The sequence below is a fragment of the Oncorhynchus kisutch genome, linkage group LG3 (genome assembly GCF_002021735.2).
Source record: "Oncorhynchus kisutch isolate 150728-3 linkage group LG3, Okis_V2, whole genome shotgun sequence".
Lineage (NCBI taxonomy): Eukaryota > Metazoa > Chordata > Actinopteri > Salmoniformes > Salmonidae > Oncorhynchus > Oncorhynchus kisutch.
In genome coordinates, this window is record NC_034176.2 from 69,588,798 (window position 1) to 69,611,124 (window position 22,327).

At 42.3% G+C, this 22,327-nt stretch overlaps 1 protein-coding gene across 1 annotated transcript in view; it reads right to left on the bottom strand.

Annotated features, from left to right (window-relative positions):
- syt9a (synaptotagmin IXa) overlaps positions 1-22,327 on the bottom strand; it is a 46,996-nt gene that overhangs the window by 3,423 nt on the left and 21,246 nt on the right. Inside the window, exons 4-6 of the mRNA XM_031812706.1 lie at positions 3,147-3,267; positions 2,726-2,897; positions 906-1,035 (exon numbers count right to left, since the gene is read on the bottom strand). Coding sequence (XP_031668566.1) covers positions 906-1,035; positions 2,726-2,897; positions 3,147-3,267 — 423 coding nt within the window. The remainder of the gene's footprint in view (positions 1-905; positions 1,036-2,725; positions 2,898-3,146; positions 3,268-22,327) is intronic.

The following is a 22,327-nucleotide window of genomic DNA, read 5'->3' on the forward strand; positions in this document are numbered from 1 at the left end:
ACTAAGTCAGTAACCCTGAAGCAAACAGAATAGTCTGCTTAATTGTTCCTTTTCTCAAATCCTCCTCTGTCTGTCTATCTCTTTTCTTGCTCTCGTACTGTCTCTTTCACTTAATCTGCAGTATGTCTCTCCCTATCTGTCTGACTCATTCTCTCTTTCTCTCCCTCTCTCCCTCTCTAAACATTGGTGGTTCACTCAGCTGTGTTCTAAAGGAAGACAGTCTCCTTTGTTGCCAACACAATAAAGCCATTACGCAAGGCTGCGTGCACAGGTCACACACTCTCTCCTTCAACTCCTCAACACTCCTCTCCACTCAATCTATCATCCATAATAATAATAAAATAGATGTATTATTATATCTTTCCAATTAATGTCAGCTATTGTACGTAATACCGTTGTTCAGCTACAATGTAACGTGGAAAGGCCTTGATTCTTGACCACTAACCACCTGTACACATGAACGTCTGATTTTAATTACATTTTTCCCTAGTAGATTTGGCTCAACAACAACAACAAAAAATCAAGGTAGTTCTACTCGCTGAAAGCATTGGCATTCTCAGCTGTGGTTGTTTTTAACAATGGAGGATTTTTTTTGCGCTGGGAGGTAGAGAGGTTGAGAGCCTCTTAGGGTATTGATTATTGAGAAGAATGAGGCCTTAGAAAAGAGAAGGATAATTTTGATGAATGAGTTTCTGTGGCAGGTAACAACACTCTACCGTCTGAAGTCTAAAACCACCAGACATAGGTCAAACTAGTCAACTTCAAGATGTTGGGTATTTGAGTCATTTTGACAATATGCAATACAAACCTATTTCAGCTGAGACAGACCTTCAAAATGTTGCACTTGGAAACAAAGACATATGTGGGCACGCACACACACACACACAAACGAACACCGGCTTTACCTCTATGAGCGGGTGCCAGTGGGCGATGGGCTTTCGTGGGTACGACAGCATTTCGCTCCAGTGGTCTCGGCCCAGGTGCTCTGCATCGTTGCCCACTTTACACACCCCGATGACCTCATTATGGCCTACACTGGATAGGGAAACACACAGAGGCCTTCATTACTCCTGCCTTTGGACAGGAGATGAAGGAGTACTGTCTCGACCTAAACATAACGTTTATTTGGGTAGTAAGATAAACCTACAAGTTTAATCCTAACTTTAGACAGAACATTAAAGTAACATTACAGTAACCCTGTGTGGATCTAAAAGTGAATCACATGTCTAATTGAAAATGTGTGAATTCAGTGAAAAATAGGACATCAACCAAAATGTATGATGGGATGTGAAATCTCAGGAAAGAACATTCATATTGCGTCTGTATGAATGGTGTGACAGAGCAACATGATGTGACAGAATGAGAGTATCTTTTCAATAACGGTGTGACAGAACAGTCATTATTTTGTAACTTTTTAAAAATTTCACCTTTATTTAACCAGGTAGGTCAGTTGAGAACAAGTTCTCATTTACAACTGCGACCTGGCCAAGATAAAGCAGAGTTACACATAAACAAATGTACAGTCAATAACACAACAGAAAAATCTATGTAGAGTGTGCAAATGTAGAAGATTAGGGAGGTAAGGAAATAAATAGGCCATAGAGGTGAAAAAACTACAATTTAGCATTAACACTGGAGTGATAGATGTGCAGATGATGATGTGCAAGTAGAGATACTGGGGTGCAAAAGAACAAAAAGACAAATAACAATATGGGGATGAGGTAGTTGGGTGGGCTTTTTACAGATTGGCTGTGTACAGGTACAGTGATTGGTAAGCTGCTCTGACAGCTGATGCTTATAGTTAGAGAGGGAGATATAAGTCTCCATCTTCAGTGATTTTTGCAATTCGTTCCAATCATTGGCAGCAGAGAACTGGAAGGAAAGGCGGACAAAGCAGGTGTTGGCTTTGGGGATGACCAGTGAAATACACCTGCTGTAGCGCGTGCTACGGGTGGGTGTTGTAAAACTAGATGATCGTGTGAATATGTCTGCCTTCACAGTAATGATGATACATTTGCCATGGTGGAAAAACATAGCGATACAAAAATGAGAATTGATAAGAGAAAGAATAGAAAGAAGATAAAGACGAGGAGATGTTGGACTGCTACCCACAAGATAGGAGGCCCTGGAGTAACGTAACCTTCTCTATTTCACTTCCATCGTCATTGAAAGCTTTTTAACCCTCTGTAGGCCTTGCATCAATTCTGAATAAGTATTTTCTTGACTGGAGGTACCTACTCTCTCAAGGGGCTATAAGAAGCCTGATAGACTGACAAGTAGCAGAAAGGTATATACTGCATAAGAACCACAATTTAAAAACTACTGAGACTGAGTTAAAAGCTACTGAGTCACTGAGTTAAAAGCTACTGAGTTAAAAGCTACTGAGTCACTGAGTTAAAAGCTACTGAGTTAAAAGCTACTGAGTTAAAAGCTACTGAGTCACTGAGTTAAAAGCTACAGAGTTAAAAGCTACTGAGTTAAAAACTACTGAGTCACTGAGTTAAAAGTTACTGAGTGAAAAGCTACTGAGTCACTGAGTTAAAAGCTACTGAGTTAAACGCTACTGAGTCACTGAGTTAAAAGCTATGGAGTCACTGAGTTAAAAGCTACTGAGGCACTGAGTTAAAAGCTACAGAGTTAAAAGCTACTGAGTCACTGAGTTAAAAGCTACTGAGTCACGGAGTTAACAACTACTGGATCTCTGAGTTAAAGCTCATTTACTCACCGGTCATAGTCCATGACGGCGATCATAAGGCCGATCTGGTCAATGTTCTCTGGGGGGACATCAAAGACTATGGCTTCATTGTAGACAGGGTTCAGAGTGTTCCTCTTAGTGGAGGTCTTCCTCTTCTTTAATCTCCGACCGTCACACATTAGAGAGACCTTTACATACGGGTCTAGAGAGAGAGAGAAAGAGAGAGAGAAAGAGAGAGAGACTGAGACTGAGACTGAGACTGAGACCGAGACATAGAGATTGCGAAAGAGTCTGCTGTGCTATTTTTGTTGTCTACAGCATATGTTGATGTTAAGTAGTATTGAATAGAAACCCACAGTGTTATAGTGATGTGCTGAATATAAATACACAGTGAGATATTATGTGTTTTTGTGGTAGTGTTGTTATGGTGTGAGGTAGTGTTGACTTCTACCTGATGCCCCAGTGATGTCCATGGCCTTAAGGTTCCTGGCCTTGATCATGGTGATGGTCAGTCTGCCGGCGGTGGGCAGGTAGCACAGAGAGAACATCAGGTCTCCCAGATCCACATTATCCTGCAGGGTGGAAACACAATACAACACCACAATATCAACCACATTATCCTGCAGGGTGGAAACACAATACAACACCACAATATCAACCACATTATCCTGCAGGGCGGAAACACAATACAACACCACAATATCAACCACATTATCCTGTAGGGTGGAAACACAATACAACACCACAATATCAACCACATTATCCTGCAGGGTGGAAACACAATACAACACCACAATATCAACCACATTATCCTGCATGGTGGAAACACAATACAACACCACAATATCAACCACATTATCCTGCAGGGTGGAAACACAATACAACACCACAATATCATCCACATTATCCTGCAGGGTGGAAACACAATACAACACCACATTAACATGCAGGGTGGAAACACAAGACAACACCACAATATCAACCACATTATCCTGTAGGGTGGAAACACAATACAACACCACAATATCAACCACATTATCCTGCAGGGTGGAAACACAATACAACACCACATTATCATGCAGGGTGGAAACACAATACAACACCACAATATCAACCACATTATCCTGCAGGGTGGAAACAGAATACAACACCACATTATCATGCAGGGTGGAAACACAATACAACACCACAATATCAACCACATTATCCTGCAGGGTGGAAACACAATACAACACCACAATATCAACCACATTATCCTACAGGGTGGAAACACAGCACAACACTATCAACCACTGTATCCTACAGGGTGGAAGCACAACATAACAATATCAATCACTGTATCCTGCAGGGTGGAAACACAATACAACAATATCAACCACTGTATCCTGCAGGGTGGAAACACAATACAACAATATCAACCACTGTATCCTGCAGGGTGGAAACACAAAACAACAATATCAACCACTGTATCCTGCAGGGCGGAAACACAATACAACAATATCAACCACTGTATCCTGCAGGGTGGAAACACAATACAACAATATCAACCACTGTATCCTGCAGGGTGGAAACACAATACAACAATATCAACCACTGTATCCTGCAGGGTGGAAACACAATACAACAATATCAACCACTGTATCCTGCAGGGTTGAAACACAATACAACAATATCAACCACTGTATCCTGCAGGGTGGAAACACAATACAACAATATCAATCACTGTATCCTGCAGGGTGGAAACACAATACAACAATATCAATCACTGTATCCTGCAGGGTGGAAACACAATACAACAATATCAACCACTGTATCCTGCAGGGTGGAAACACAATACAACAATATCAACCACTGTATCCTGCAGGGTTGAAACACAATACAACAATATCAACCACTGTATCCTGCAGGGTGGAAACACAATACAACAATATCAATCACTGTATCCTGCAGGGTGGAAACACAATACAACAATATCAATCACTGTATCCTGCAGGGTGGAAACACAATACAACAATATCAATCACTGTATCCTGCAGGGTGGAAACACAATACAACAATATCAATCACTGTATCCTGCAGGGTTGAAACACAATACAACAATATCAACCACTGTATCCTGCAGGGTGGAAACACAATACAACAATATCAACCACTGTATCCTGCAGGGTTGAAACACAATACAACAATATCAATCACTGTATCCTGCAGGGTTGAAACACAATACAACAATATCAATCACTGTATCCTGCAGGGTGGAAACACAATACAACAATATCAACCACTGTATCCTGCAGGGTGGAAACACAATACAACAATATCAACCACTGTATCCTGCAGGGTGGAAACACAATACAACAATATCAACCACTGTATCCTGCAGGGTGGAAACACAACACCACTATATCAACCACTAAATAAATCATCTCAAAATAATCAACATACGGTCAGGATCGGTCAAAGACAAGATACTTATTGTTCTCACCCTCAATATCATTAGAATAAGTATGGAACAGAATGCTATCACAACAAGCTCTGATCATATCAAGCACAAACCATTGCCTTGGGGTTTTACAAGGACTTGAGCCAATACGTTGACCAAAAATCCCATGGCAACTCTCTAGTTGGTTTCGGTGAAGGGTAGGAAGAGCTTTTTCTTATGAGATTAACAATGGCAAATTCCCTCACTCTCTTTATAACTAATATGTTGCTAATTTATAGGAGAACTCATCACTGACATGTCCTCATAAGTATCATCACTAACTCATAAATATTAAATTAAAAATTAAAAGCTCACTCACAGGTAACGGTGTAGTAGCAAAGATGTCAGGATAGATATATCTGAAACCCTTCCCAGTAATTTGTATGGAAAACTCCCTCTCATATTTCCAATAACAAACAATGATGCTACGCGAGAGAGAAGACTTCTGTTCGGCTGTAAAAAGCAACAGCTCAATTATCACCCTGTTCTGAAAATAACTCCGTAGAGTTGATGAGATCTCCTCCTGGTGATCTTCTCTTACACACTGAGAATTCCACTGGAACATTTTAATGGGAGAGCAATAACTTTCTATACAATATTTTAATTGATTAACCCAATGAAAGGTTTCATAAAAATATTACCAAACTTACACAAAATATAGCCCTGCAAATAGCCATAATGGCCCTGTACAACGTGTTTGAAAGAGTATTCAGTAAGCAACAATTTGTTTACCTTCATTAAACAACTTTGTTACAATATTTCTGTCATTCAGTGATATTTCTTCCCATAGTAATTTGTTATGGATCCATAACTAAATAAACATCAGCATTTTGAAAGAGTATTTTTATCATTATTTTATTTACTAAAGTGTAAAGATGTTGATGAAAAAATACTGTACTGCTGTTTTAAGTTAGAAATGTAACACTTCAGAGTACTTAAGCATCGAATACTTTGCAGGTAGGGGGATGTTCACACGTACAGTAGCCGGGCTAATAAAAGTCTATTGTCCTGCTAATCGTGCTACAAGTGTTTGAAAACCTGTTTTCAAAATGCCACCAGCTGTCCATCACGACTGTAAATAAAAACACAGCATATTGTTTACATTCTTTATTGTAACCACAATGTCACAAATAATTGTATCTACCTTTCCAATTACTTTTAGAGTTTGGGATTCATTTGATTAATATTATGGTGTTTCTATTCCAAAGAAAATGAAAAAGCCTCTGGGTTTCCTTTATCTGTACAACGGACAATCGGGAGTACTGTACTGGGCTATTTAGCTAAAAAATGCAGTGTCCTGCGGGCACGCGGGAGACTGGGGTTCAATTCCCCGACAGGGAGGAAGGAGTAGGTTGTCATTGTAAACTGACTTGTGTAGTTAAGTAAAGGATACAGTAAGAGTATAACATTTCTACACCCTCATTTTCTAATTCTAATCTAATACCCAAACGGAGATTCAGTGAAAATAAAAATCTCAAATCAAATCAAATTTATTTGTCACATACACATGGTTAGCAGGTTTTAATGTAAGTGTAGTGAAAATGCTTGTGCTTCTAGTTCCGACCATGCAGTAATATCTAAAAAGTAATATAACCTAACAATTTCACAACAACAAGTGTAAAGGAATGAATACGAATATGTACATAAAAATATATAAATCAGTGATGGCCGAACGGCATAGGCAACATGTAGTAGATGGTATAGAGTACAGTATATACATATGAGATGAGTAATGCAGGGTATGAAAAAATTATATGAAGTGGCAATGTTTAAAGTGGCTAGTGATACATTACATCAAGATGGCAAGATGCAGTAGATGGTAGAGAGTACAGTTTAAACATATGAGATGAGTAATGTAGGGTAAGTAAACATTATATAATATAAAGTGGCTAGTGATAAATTGATTACATCAATTTTTCCATTATTAAAGTGGCTGGAGTTGAGTCAGTGTGTTGGCAGAAGCCACTCAATGTTAGTGATGGCTGTTCAACAGTCTGATGGCCTTGAGATAGAAGCTGTTTTTCAGTCTCTCGGTCCCAGCTTTACTGACCTCGCCTTCTGGATGATAACGGGGTGAACAGGCAGTGACTCGGGTGGTTGTTGTCCTTGATGATCTTTTTGGCCTTCCTGTGACATCGGGTGATGTAGGTGTCCTGGAGGGCAGGTAGTTTGCACCCGGTGATGCGTTGTACAGACCTCACTACCTACTGGAGAGCCTTCCGGTTATGGGCGGAGCAGCTTCCGTACCAGGCGGTGATACAGCCCGACAAGATGCTCTTGATTTTGTATCTGTAAAAGTTTTTGAGTGCTTTTGGTGACAAGCCGAATTTCTTCAGCCTCCTGAGGTTGAAGAGGCGCTGCTGCGCCTTCTTCACGACGCTGTCTGTGTGGGTGGACCAATTTAGTTTGTCCGTGATGTGTACGCCGAGGAACTTAAAACTCTCCACCCTCTCCACTACTGTCCCGTCAATGTAGATAGGGGGCTGCTACCTCTGCTGTTTCCCGAAGTCCACGATCCTCTCCTTTTTTTTGTTGACGTTGAGTGTGAGGTTATTTTCCTGACACCACACTCCGAGGGCCCTCACCTCCTCCCTGTATGCCGTCTTGTCGTTGTTGGTAATCAAGCCTATCACTGTAGTGTTGCCTGCAAACTTGATGATTGAGTTGGAGGCGTGCATGGCCACGCAGTCATGGGTGAACAGGGAGTACAGGAGAGGGCTGAGAACGCACCCTTGTGGGGACCCAGTGTTGAGGATCAGCGGGGTGGAGATGTTGTTACCTACCTTCACCACCTGGGGGCGGCCCGGTGGGTCTAGGGTGTCAGGTAGGGTGGAGGTGATATGGTCCTTGACTAGTCTCTCAAAGTACTTCATGATGACAGAAGTGAGTGCTACAGGGCGGTAGTCATTTAGCTCAGTTACTTTAGCTTTCTTGGGAACAGGAACAATGGTGGCCCTCTTGAAGCATGTGGGGACAGCAGACTGGGATAAGGATTGATAAAATATGTCTGTAAACATACCAGCCAGCTGGTCTGCTCATGCTCTGGGGTTGTGACCGGGGATGCCTTCTGGGCCTGCAGCCTTGCGAGGGTATCACGTTTAAATGTTTTACTCACGTTGGCTACAGTGAAGGAGAGCCCTCAGGTTTTGGTAGCGGGCCGTGTCAGTGGCACTGTATTGTCTTCAAAGCGAGCAAAAAAGTTTTTTAGTCTGTCTGGGAGCAAGGCATCGTGATCCGCGTCGGGCTGGTTTTTCTTTTGTAGTCTGTGATTGACTGTAGACCCTGCCACATACCTCTCATGTCTGAGCCGTTGAATTGTAACTCCACTTTGTCTCTGTACTGACGCTTAGCTTGTTTGATTGCTTGGCTGAGGGAATAGCTACACTGTTTGTATTCGGTCATGTTTCCGGTCACCTTGCCCTGATTAAAAGCAGTGGTTCTCGTGTTCAGTTTTGCGCGAATGCTGCCATTCATCCACGGTTTCTGGTTGGGGAATGTTTTAGTAGACGCTGTGGGTGTAACATCACCGATGCATTTGTTAATAAACTCGCACACCGAATCAGCATATTCGTCAATGTTGTTGTTCGCCGCAATGTGGAACATATCCCAGTCCACGTGATCGAAGCAATCTTGAAGCGTGGAATCCGATTGGTTGGACCAGCGTTGAACAGACCTGAGTGCGGGTTCTTCCTGTTTTAGTTTCTGTCTATAGGCTGGGAGCAACAAAATGGAGTCGCCGTCAGCTTTTCTGAAGGGAGGGTGGGGGAGGGCCTTATATGTGTCGTGAAATTTAGAATAACAGTGGTCTAGGGTTTTACCAGCCCTGGTAGCACAATCGATATGCTGCTAGAATTTGGGGAGCCTTGTTTTCAGATTATCCTTGTTAAAATCCCCAGCTACAATAAATGCAGCCTCAGGATATGTGGTTTCCAGTTTACATAGAGTCCAATGAAGTTCTTCCAAGGCCGTTGATGTGTCTGCTTGGGGGGAATATACACGACTGTGATTATGATCGAAGAGACTTCTCTTTGTAGATAATGCGGTCAGCATTATTATTATTTTTTTAAACCTTTATTTAACTAGGCAAGTCAGTTAAGAACAAATTCTTATTTTCAATGACGGCCTAGGAAAGGTGGGTTAACTGCCTGTCTCTCTGGAATGCTACCCTTGCTCGGATTTCGTCTACCTTGTTGTCAAGAGACTGGACATTGGCGAGTAGTATGCTCGGGAGCGGTGTGCGATGTGCCCATCTACAGAGCCTGACCAGAAGACTGCTCCGTCTGCCCCTTCTACGGCATCGTTGTTTTGGGTCGCCGGTTGGGATCCGATCCATTGTCCTGGGTGGTAGGCCAAACAGAGGATCCGCATCGGGAAAGTCGTATTCCTGGTCATAATGTTGATGAGTTGACGTTGCTCTTATATCCAATAGTTCCTCCCGAATGTATGTAATAAAACCTGAGATTACCTGAGGTAACAATGTCAGAAATAACACATAAAAAACAAATACTGCTTAGTTTCCTAGGAACACAAAGCGAGGCGGCCATCTTTGTCGGCGCCGGAAGGTCATGCTTGTCTCAGAGTAGTGCAAGACGGTGCTAAAATAGTTGTAGGCTATTGCATCTAACTTCAATATACTCTTTAAATAAATAACACCTACACCAATTTCAACAGCACATTACTCAACACTAGTGAGACTCAAGTCGCTTACGGTAGGCCTACAAAAATATGACATGACTCTCCGCCAGTAATTACATATAGAGGATTGGAGGATATTTCTGTAATTCAGCGATATTTATTCCCATAGTAATTCGTTATGGATCCAACTAACTAAACATCGGCCTTTTGAAAGAGTATTTTTATCAATAAAGATGTCATTATTAGTTACATCATTTCAGTGTGAACCTGCAGACTGGTACTAAGAACAGAACAGCGAGAACGTTTCCCTAGTCAGCGCCATTATAAATGCAATGCCCCTTAAAATGTTGCCAGTGTGGCGGTCCACCCCCTTCCCCATGGGCTAGGTAGGTCTTCTGTGCACGGCTTTGCGGCCCATCCCGTGCCCCCTGCCCTCGTGCCTTGAACCTTGCACTCTTTCAGTAGATACAGCTGTAGAATTGCAAGGCAGTCCCATTGTGCGCCACTCGGGAGCCCTGATCAATATATATTGTTCTGCTAATAACAGGGTTAATAATATATACATGTGAGGATATCCAACAGGATTTTATATAATACTAAATTAATAATAATAATAATAATAATCGCTTTGTTTAAAAAATAACAATATTTTGGAGATTATTACATTTTCAAGTAATGTAAAATGAGTGAGAAAAAGGCCATTCTTGAACATGGGGCTAATGGGGCTAATTTCTAATTTGTAAATAAAGCCAGTTTGTTATTTAGAATTATTTATTTCTGTTTTTAGATGGAGAAAAACCAAAAACCTACAGTCATCTCATGGGTTTCCCAGTCAAGACTAACTCAGGTATTGAACCAGCATCTGTAGCAACACAGCTTGTTCTGCTATGCAGTGTCTTAGACCATTGCACCACTCAGGTGCTGTACAACATGACTGGCCGGGAGTGGCCTCCAGTACTACAGTAAGAGCAAAATAATCCTAAAAATAAAATTATAAAAACCTTAGTGTAACAATAGTTTTAGTAAGTAATACTGAAATTGTGCACAATTATCAGTTTCTATTTAGGTTTATGCCGCCCATTCATTGTCAGTTAGAGACACAGTAGGACCCAAAACATAACCAGTGCTCTAACTCCCCCTTGCGCTGGTCTGGAGCAATGAAGTGGTGACGCAGGGTACCGTACTAAACCACAAATATCCTATAAGTCCCGCGGTGTAAGCTGTCAACTTTTAAAGGTGGAACCACTGTATATAGTACTGTAGTCCTACTAATGAATACCACTAGGCATTCCTAAGGCATCTTGATGCGTATGCAGCCTTGCACTCCATCAAAAAACTCGGAAGCATTTTTTTTTACAATTACTTTCTCCTTCCCAAACTAGATTAGTGAACACAAACAGAATGCCCCTCAGACTGTTAATAGCAGTGCGTTCTGCTGGTCTCTCTCTACCGTCTACCATGCCCGATGGGGGGGGGGTGTTTGTTTTCTCCCAGAACCCCCTGTGGGGTTCCGTAATGAGGTCCCTGCGTCCTGTGACATTTACACGCCTCTCCCTAATTGTCTTCCTATCAGGTTGCTCAGGGGTGCAAGCAGGATGAGAAGGGTTAGATCCGTGTCTCAGGCACCCGGGGACCCCCCGTAGGGCCTTCGCCAGCAGGAAATTGCATTTTAAGAGGGCACGGGTGGGAAGGGGGTGACAGTAGGTGTAGGAGGCAACAGCGGGTGTAGGAGAAGGTGACGACTGTGCTCCACTGAGAGTCTCTGGTCATCACGTCGCCTCACAGCCCCAAATCTCAATGGCTTTACACATCCCAGCTAAAGTACAGCCTCGTAGAGACAATACACTGCTAACGCCAATGATCAAAGAAATAGCCATGGTTTCAGGTAACATAATCTACTTACAGTAGCTACTACTCTGCACAGGAGAAGCTAAGTGAGTCTTACAGTTGTGCAGTCATACCTCTTTGTTTCAGAACATCAAAATGAGATATAAAATGATTTATTCTATGGTCATGGCCTCAGCATAGATGTGGAATATACAGTAGCTGCACTTCCATTGAACTGTATAGGCCCTTCACACTAGAGACAAACAGCAAGTGTACTGGATCCTGTGTTTGTCAGAGACATCTTCTTATTGTGTGCTCATAGCTCTAAATCATTACAATGTGACAATGCTGCTGCCTCCTTGGTGCTGCATCTTCCCTGAGCAGAGGAACACAAACCTGAAATAGCACCCAGTCAGTTATACAGGCAAGCTGTCTCTGCTTCATTTATAACAATGACTCTGCATTCACCATCAATAGAAGCCTATGCTGTGCCGTGATTTTGACAAATGGCCAATATTGCAGCAGATAAGCAAACACCCCTCTATAACCAGCAGGGCTGCTCTCCCGCGAGCCTAACAATCAGTTATACGTCAACTAAGCGGATATTGGTTTTGTGTGTGTGTTCGTGTATGTATGTGTGTTAGTGTGTGTGTGTGTGTGTGTTTCTGTGTGTATGTGTGTGTGTGTGTGTGCGCATTCCTGTCGTCGTGCGTGTATGTGTGTGCAGGGCGGCAGGTAGCCTAGCACTTAAGAGCATTTGGCATGGAATCGAAAGGTTGCTGGTTCAAATCCCTGAGCTGACCAAGTGAAAAATCTGTCCCTTAACCCAAATTCCTCTGGATAAGTGTCTGCTCAATGACTAAAATGTAAAAGTATGCATTGGAAAACAACAGAAGGCCAGACTTGGTTGAGACAACCCCCAAAGGATTGTAGAGAACCTGAAGGAGGGAATAAGGAAGAGTGAATGTGCCAAAGACTAAAATACAGGATGTTTCACATTTAGAGGAGGCTGGTGGGAGGAGCTATAGGAGGATGGACAAATTATTCTGGCTAGAATGGAATGCTATCGAACATAATGAAACCAGTTTGGACTCCATTCCAACCATTACAATAAGCCTGTCCTCCTACAGCTCCTCCCACCAGCCTCCCATGTTCACATTGCTTGATGAGGAAAACCAGTGAGAGGAAGACACAGGAATACATCCAGATGACTTTACAGTCTCTGTTATGGTTTTCCTCTACAGTCTTCAATCATCCCTGTCAAACTGTGCTGGTCCCAAGACAGTGAATAGAAATGGGCAGAAATGCCACTAAGGCCACACAACAAGCAATGTATTTCAAATGACTTTGCTTTAAAATCCCAGGTAAACTTAATACCCGGGGTAACAGATCAATATGAACATAATAAATGTATCCCACAGGAGCCTGTTCGAGTAACAATTTGTGTACTCAAACTATAAGCAGAGGTCAGATGTAACCCCTGAATCTCCCTCCTACCCCATCTCTGCTCCATCTTTCTGTCAGTCACTCTTATTGACCTCCATCAGGAATCCTTCCCTCTGATTGGTTGTCAGGCAGACAGATACATCACGCTACCCCCACCATCATATGGGAGTTAATGGGGGCCACTCATCTACAAACAACACAAATAACAGGTCACGTTCCCCACAACCACCTTGGATTGTCTTTAAATGACAACCACAATCTAGCCTTATCAAGGCTATTCCTCCAAGAAAGATGGATTTGTGAAAATGACTTTTTTTCACTGTTAGAAAATCACAATAGCAATGCTCATCACATAAGTGCAAACACACAGGGTGCAACTTGCGACCACAAGGAACCATTTAAATATAAACAGGTTCTCCGGCACAAAATGCGTATCAGCCAATTAAAATTGTCGATTTACTTGCACATTACAGAACAGTAAGTTACAGCTGGTCCCATCAGATAATATGGCACACGTTAGCCCTATGCTAACCTCAATAGGTGGCACTGATTATATCCTGGCACAAATTCTTCATCAGCCTATCAAAGATCTCCGACTTTATATCCACCAACCAACAATGTATTGTTTGACGTACTCGAAATAGGCCAAGATACAAATAAAACTGTACTTTCACTGTTTCTCTGACGCTTTCTGGGATGTCATTTGAACAACATCACTGCTCTACTATTTCGGGAGCCATGACTGTCATCAACTTCGTCTATGTTTGGTGTGCAGTGGTATCAGAGTGCAGTAGTAACACACACTCTGTCTACACATATTCAAAGTTAACACGCAGCTGGTAAACATAACAGCAGGTTACAAAAGGCTGTGAAAATAACATTGAACAATACAACTGTGTCTAGCTAATGATGAAAGGGATGAGGAGTTATTTTGTCATTCAAGGCAAGTTGCTATCTTACAATAACTGTTCCATTTCAGAGAAACTGCTAAATTTCCAAAGTAATTGAGGCGTGTTGTTAACTTACAATAGCTGTGATATTTCAGTGCAACTGGCATGTTGTAAAGAATAACATTCCCCATGTATATCTTCCCCATCATACCGAGCACTGATACAGCTGGTCAGTGAGAATCCGCCTGTGTGATTCTGTCAGCTATGTGAGGAGATGTGGATCTGATTGCCTCAGGTTGTGAAAGAAGGGAGAGATGATCTTGTCAGCTCTATGAGACACACTCCTCCCTCTTTCTCAGTAACACTTCAGCGGGGTTGTTTCATACCGTCTCACCCTTCATCTCACTCTGGTTTTTGTTCTTTCTCTTTTCCCCTTGACTAGTGGTTCAGAGAGAGAGAAGATAGAATATATTGGGTGGACACAGAGTGTTATAGACACTAGAGAGTAGCCCTGTCAGGTTTCTTTGTTTCTTCTGATCTGTGATAATATAAGTGTGCTCTGACATTTTTCACTGGGTCCAGACTCTGACTGGCTACATGATAGCTTTGAAGGTAATGCGTTATTTATAACTGGAGGATCTCTGGTTCAAGCCCCCTCATCAGCCACAACAGTTTTACCTTCAAGACCCTAATAACCTCCTCCGATATGCAGGTGCATTCATGTCACAGTACACAGTGAGCGGTTAACCCAAGTGTACATAATATACTGAAGCTAGAGATCCTCCAGTTATAAGTAACGCATTACCTTCAAAGCTATCATGTAGCCAGTCAGAGTCTGTCATTTGCAGTAAATTGTTATGTTTGGGGCCAACGTGCTTGCTTATGAAAGTCAAGAGAAAGCCATTTCACTGGGCTGGGTCTGTGAACTGTTCTCAAATCAAATAAAATAAAATGTGTAGACCTTACAGTGACATTCTTATTTACAAGCCCTTAACCAACAATGCTTTACGAAGTTAATTAAGAAAGAAAATACAAATAAGTGCTCAGTAAAAAATAGATAATAAAAAAATTGAAATTAGAAAATAGAAGTAACAAATAATGAAACAGCAGCAGTAAAATAACAAGCGAGGCTGTATACAGGGGGTACCGGTACAGAGTTACTGTGCGGGAGCACCGGTTAGTCGAGGTAATTGAGGTAGTATGTACATGTAGGTTAAAGTGACTGAGTTAAAGAGTTAAAGTGACTATGCATAGATTATGAACAGAGAGTAGCAGCAGTGTAAAAGAGGGTTCTGGGTAGCCCTTCGATTAACTGTTCAGGAGTCTTATGGCTTGGGGGTAGAAGCTGTTAAGAAGCCTTTTGGACCAAGACTTGGTATCGCTTGCCATGCGGTAGCAGAGAGAACAGTCTATGACTAGGGTGGCTGGAGTCTTTGACAATTTTTAGGGCCTTCCTCTGACACCACCTGATATAGAGGTCCTGGATGGCAGGAAGCTTGGCCCCAGTGATGTACTGGGCCGTACGCACTACTCTCTGTAGTGCCTTGCGGTCGGAGGCCATACCAGGCAGTGATGCAACCAGTCAGGATGTTCTAAATGGTGCAGTTGTAGAACCTTTTGAGAATCTTTGTCGTGCCCTCTTCACAACTGTCTTAGTGTGTTTGGACCTTGACAGTTTGTTGGTGATGTGGACACCAAGGAACTTGAAGCACTCAACCTGTTCCACTACAACCCCGTTGATGAGAATGGGGCGTGCTCGGTCCTCCTTTTCTTGTAGTCCACTATCATCTCCTTTGTTTTGATCATGTTGACAGAGCATCTTAGACAGATATCATGTGGTTTGGATTGGGTTTGATCTGTTCCAGAGAGCTTCATGTGCCCTCAGGCTAGGGAATGCTAACCACAGGCAGCTCAACACAAACAAGACTACTGCAATCCAATTGTAATATCATTGTGAAAATAAAATATAAAGACAAAACTCTATAAATGTATAACATACAGGCTATAACTAGGCCCAGAGTTTTTCCTGGTCAGGTTATATGGTCAGGAAAACTCCTGGTCTTAGTCATAAGGGATGTATGATTTCTTGGTCTTGGTCTTGGTTAGGGCTGCTTCCTGTGGTTGCTGGGGCTCCAGACTTAGTGGGAAGCCCGGTCCAGCCCTAGACATGCTCTAGTGATTAATGGATGCCATCACCATCTCTGTGTCAACCTGTCAAAGCTGCCTCCCTCTCACTGACAGCTGAGATTTAGGTCACTCCCCTCTGAAATGAAGCCCTCCATCCTGCTATGTGTATTCAAACATAAACATGCACAGAAGCACATGTGGCACATGCATGTACACTCACACTCCCGCACACACACACATGCACACACACACATACATCCAAATACCACTGCTCTCAATTATGTGCCTGCTGTCAAATGAAATACCATGAGCTTGAGACTGATATTTTTGTCCTTCCCAAATATAGACACACTAAGAGCTAATGACCCATGTTACCAGACACCCCCCCACTGGAACATTATTTAGGTCATATTCCTAAATAATGGCTGGATCAAAGTGGCAAATACATTTGAAGTCAAAGACCCAATATGAGTGGCCATTTATTAATTACTACCTGAGTCTGCCCTCCACTATATACTTGTATTTCTCTTCCCAGCCTATTACCACCCTCATTGTGTCCAACTGTACATTCTTAGAAAAAAAATCCAGTTAGAACCCTTTTTGGTTCCAGGTAGAACTGTTTTTGGTTCCAGGTAGAACTGTTTTTGGTTCCAGGTAGAACTGTTTTTGGTTCCAGGTAGAACTGTTTTTGGTTCCAGGTAGAACTGTTTTTGGTTCCAGGTAGAACTGTTTTTGGTTCCAGGTAGAACTGTTTTTGGTTCCAGGTAGAACTGTTTTTGGTTCCAGGTAGAACTGTTTTTGGTTCCAGGTAGAACAGTTTTTTATAAGAGTGTATTCATATTATTATTTAGTCAAATATTAGTATTCATGGTTAAAGTAGAGCTCATCAGAGATGGTGGGTACACCGTCATCTCACCGTCATCACCCAGAGAGAGAGAGAACCAATTGCCTGATTACCAGACAGGTGAGGTGGGGGCGGAGGAGGCAGAGCTGAGAGGAGGAGGGAGGTGAGAGAGAGGAGGCAGAGGAGGTGAGGGGATGGAGGTAGGGTTCAGTTGTGTCACAGAGCATCCAATTAAACCACACTGAGACAGTCAGACACACGCACACATGTGGCCAATATGTTAGACAACCAATTATGTGAGAAAAGAAGATAGCAGTGGAGGGGAGAGGAGAGCAGAGCAGTGAAGAGAGAGAGCAGAGTAGGAGAGGGGACAGGAGAGGACGGCTGATGTTAACAAGGCAGCAGAGGGCCTGCATTCAGATAATTACCACTGAGTACATTCTGAAGCCCAACCTTTACATCCAAAACCCCAGGGCCTCAATAAAAGATCTCTATGTGAATGTAGCCCAGCACTAACACAGGATTCAGCAGGGCATTGGTTGAATCAGTACTGGAAACGTCTGCACACCCTCTATGTAGCTTTGCAGGAGTAGGGCTGGCCAGCCCTGACTTACACTATCCAACCAGCCACATTGGCTGGAACAAAAGTCGACAGCCAGGGCCAGAGTAGGATTGACCACCCCTGGTCTAAGTGCCTTTGAGTTCCATTGAAATGGGTTGAAGGGAAAGGCAGGTCATTAGCTATCCCTATTATTCTCCAGGCAACATGGCACAGGGCTCTAACACAGTCATCCTGAAGGAATAATGAGTCACCTAGAGTCAGGTCACCTGGGTTCCAAACTCATGAAAGTCAAAATGGTCGCTGTTCAGACAAGACTTGTATCACTATTAAAGGCACAGAATCACCTGAACCCCAACACAGAGGACAGAATAACCGGCTCATGGATTATTATTATGCATGCTGTCAACATTTGCATGCTTTCCTTGCTCTGTGACTGTATCGCAAACCTGTGTGTACAGGAATGCTCTGAGTGGGTGTTAAATCTTCCGTGACAAATGTCATCATATATCAGTGTGTGTGAGGGTGTTCTCTTCATCAGCTACGCCTCATTGATTCAGCACTGACCTCCCTGGAATAATATGAATCATATTTTATAATCAATGGGAGGGCAGAGCTCTGATAAATGCCAGTTCCATGTGACATGAAAAACACAGACAGGATCAATGGTCACATCACAGCTACTGTAGCTCACACACTGACACACTGAGAAAGGCGCTGGTCCATCAATGAGATCACTGAAGACAGGGCCTACCTGTGATTGTCCACAACAAGACAGGTCTGTCTGATCTTACACAGCTTTGAAAAGGATTGCTTTGAGGAGATGATTAAACATCTCTATTCTAAGAAGACATAATGGGGAGAAGTGGTTGGAGAGTGTCATATAAAAAATTGCAGGAGACAGAAGTCTACAGAAAAAAGTAGAGAGAACTTAATTTTTTATTTTTAAATGTACATGCACATTTTCTCCTCTCCTCGACTGCATGTGCTGCTGCAGGAAGGGGGGCATTGCCTAAGCAACCAAATACTTGTTTGCTACAACACCTTGCTTGTTTCAGCAAGGAGCAACAATATTTCTTCACGTTGTAGAGTCCAAACCCACTGCCTCCAGGTCATCTATAAGTCTTTTCTTGGTAAATCCCCACCTTATCTCAGCTGACTGGTCACCATAGCAACACCCTCCCGTTGCACGCGCTCCAGCAGGTGTATTTCTCTCGCCATCCCCAAAGCCAACACCTCCTTTGGCCTCCTTTACTTCCAGTTCTCTGCTGCCAATGACTGGAACGAATTGCAAAAGTCACTGAAACTGGAGACTTACATCTCCCTCACTAACTATAAGCATCAGCTGTCAGAGCAGCTTACAGATCACTGTACCTATACACAGACAATCTGTAAATAGCCCACCCAACTACCTCATCCCCATATTGTTATCTTTTTGCTCTTTTGCACCCCAGTATCTCTACTTGCACATCATCATCTGCACATCTATCACTCCAGTGTTAATGCTAAATTGTAATTACTTCGCCACTATGGCCATTTTACTGCCTTTCTACATTTGCACACACTGTGTAAAGATTTTTCTATTGTGTTACTGACTGTACGTTTGTTTATCCCATGTGTAACTGTGTTGTTGTTTTTGTCACACTGCTTTGCTTTATCTTGGCCAGGTCGCAGTTGTAAATGAGAACTTGTTCTCAACTGGCCTACCTGGTTAAATAAAGGTGTTCTCAACTGGCCTACCTGGTTAAATAAAGGTGTTCTCAACTGGCCTACCTGGTTAAATAAAGGTGAAATACAAAATAAATAAAAATGTTCCAGCAGAAATTGACTCGACCGCACAAATGCCCGGATGTCCCGTCCCATCTTGTTTTTTGTTTTTTTTAATTATTTTATTTTCATGGTCTTCATCCATAACTGTTGGTTACAAGGTTATAAAGTTATTGTAGTTGTGCCAGCCCTAAGAGTGACAGACATACAGTACCAGTCAGAAGTTTGGACACACCTACTCATTCCAGGGTTTTTCTTTATTTAGACTATTTTCTACATTGTAGAATAATAGTGAAGACATCAAAACTATGAAATAACACATATGGAATCATGTAGTAACCAAAAAAGTGTTAAACAAATCAAAATGTGTTTTATATTTGAGATTCTTCAAAGTAGCCACCCTTTGCCTTGATGACAGCTTTGCACACTCTTGACCTTCTCTCAACCAACTTCACCTGGAATGCTTTTCCAACAGTCTGTAAGGAGTTCGCACATACGCTTAGCACTTGTTGGCTGCTTTTGAATGGTAGTGTATTTTTACACACACACACACACACACACACACACTGATCTTTCCATCACAAAAACACACACAGAGCTGTCAGTTGTCTAATTTACGAGGCACTGTGATGAGCACTCATTCCTGATGACCTCAGGCATCATCACCATGGGCCCATTTAGCTCTGCTGAATGAGGTTAGGACCTGGTGGAAAGGAGCTGAGATGGGGTGAATTGGGAAGATTAGTGCTTAATGCTAATACCAATGGAAATGCCTGTGTCCTTCACCAGGGACCACTGGATGGAACAATGCAGAGAAAGTGATTATGAGTTATCTTCCTGAAGGAGACAATGCTTCACTACTGAGAGATGAGATACTAGCAAGCACGTGTACAGGTAGAGCCCTAGGGGTGCTGGAGCACCTGCCCATTTTGGTGTTTTTTATTTTATTTTTACAAATTACTTCTTATTTTATTTTTTGTCTCTTTTCCTATTCATTTTTTATCTCTTCTCCCAAGTGGTGCAGCGGTCTAAGGCACTGCATCTCAGTGCTAAAGGGGTAACTACAGACCCTGGTTTGATTCCTGGCTGTATCAAACTGGCCGTGATTGGGAGTCCCATAGGGCAGCGCACAATTGTCCCAGTGTCATCCGGGTTAGGGTTTGTCCCGGGGTAGGGCGTCATTGTAAAGAAGAATTTGTTCTTAACTGACTTGCCTAGTTAAATAAAGGTTCAATAAAAAAAAGCTATATAGTCCCAAAAATATGTTATAGAAAAGATTATCTATATACTGACCAGGGGAGCCCCCATTCATTTTTACACTGAAGCCTGTGACATGACACACCAATAAGGACTCATCTCTCTGCATTTCCAGCCCCTCCACTATCTCAGCCAATCATGGCTAGCCTGGAAGAATCCTGTATTTCTCCCTGTATACATTTTTTTCAAACGGCTCTCTTTTGAAGTAGGAACTAGCGTCAGGTGCATAGGATCCTGTAACCAGTCACATATGTGCAGGCAAAATCTGAGGAGAAACACAATGATGTGTAGGCTAAGTGAAATTAGACTCAATTTAATAACATGTTTGCACCATGTGGATTAATGACTCCTATTTTCCTTTGTGGGATTCCAAGACTAGGTATTTAAATATCTGCCCAAATATATGAACTTCATATTGCCCCAGACCTGTCAGAATAATACATCAGAGTCTCTCATTACGCTCAGTGTAGTAATAATGATCTGATAATATACTCCAGGTTGAAGAAACATTATTTTCACCAGCACCAGAACTACAGTAAGACAGAACAAAGTCATCATAAAATAAATCCTCTTTGAAAAAGTGGAGATCCATTCACTCCACGCACAAGCTAACTCCTCTAATTTCTCCCCAACTGTCAGCTCAGTGAGCTGGCTAGCAGTCATTTTTGTTTTCTCCACATTAAAACACTTTTTCTTGTTGAAGTCAGAAGTTTACGTACACCTAGGTTGGAGTCATTAATTAAAACTTGTTTTTCAACCACTCCACAAATATCTTGTTAACAAACTATAGTTTTGGCAAGTCGATTAGGACATCTACTTTGTGCATGACACAAGTAATTAGTCAAACAATTGTTTACAGACAGATGATTTGACTTATAATTCACTGTATCACAATTCCAGTGGACGCAAGTATAAACACCATGGGACAACGCAGCCGTCATATCGTTCAGGAAGGAGACGGCTTCTGTCTCCGAGAGATGAACGTACTTTGGTGTGAAAAGTGCAAATCAACAACAAAGGACCTTGTGAAGATGCTGGGGGAAAACAGGTACAAAATGATGTATATCCACAGTAAAACGAGTCCTATATCGACATAACCTGAAAGGCCGCTCAGCAAGGAAGAAACCACTGCTCCAAAACCGCAATAAAAAAGCCAGACTACGGTTTGCAACTGCACATGGGGACAAAGATCATACATTTTGGAGAAATGTCCTCTGGTCTGATGAAACAGAAATAGAACTGTTTGGCTATAATGACCATTGTTATGTTTGGAGGAAAAAGGGGGATGCTTGCAAGCCGAAGAACACCATCCCAACCACGAAGCACGGGGGTGGCAGCATCATGAGGTGGGGGTGCTTTGCTGCAGCAGGGACTGGTGCACTTTACAAAATAGATGGCTTCATGAGGAGGAAAATTATGTGGATATATTGAAGAAACATCTCAAGACATCAGTCAGGAAGTTAAAGCTTGGTCGCAAATGGGTCAGCCAAATGGACAATGACCCCAAGCATACTTCCAACGTTGTGGCAAAATGGCTTAAGGACAACAAGGTCAATTATTGGAGTGGCCATCACAAAGCCCTGACCTCAATCCCATAGAAAATTTGTGGGCAGAACTGAAAAAGTGTGTACGAGCAAGAAGGCCTACAAACCTGACTCAGTTACATCAGCTCTGTCAGGAGGAATGGCACAAAATTCACCCAACTTAATGTGGGAAGCTTGTGGAGACTACCCAAAACATTTGACCCAAGTTAAACAATTTAAAGCCAATGCTACCAAATACTAATTGAGTGTATGTAAAC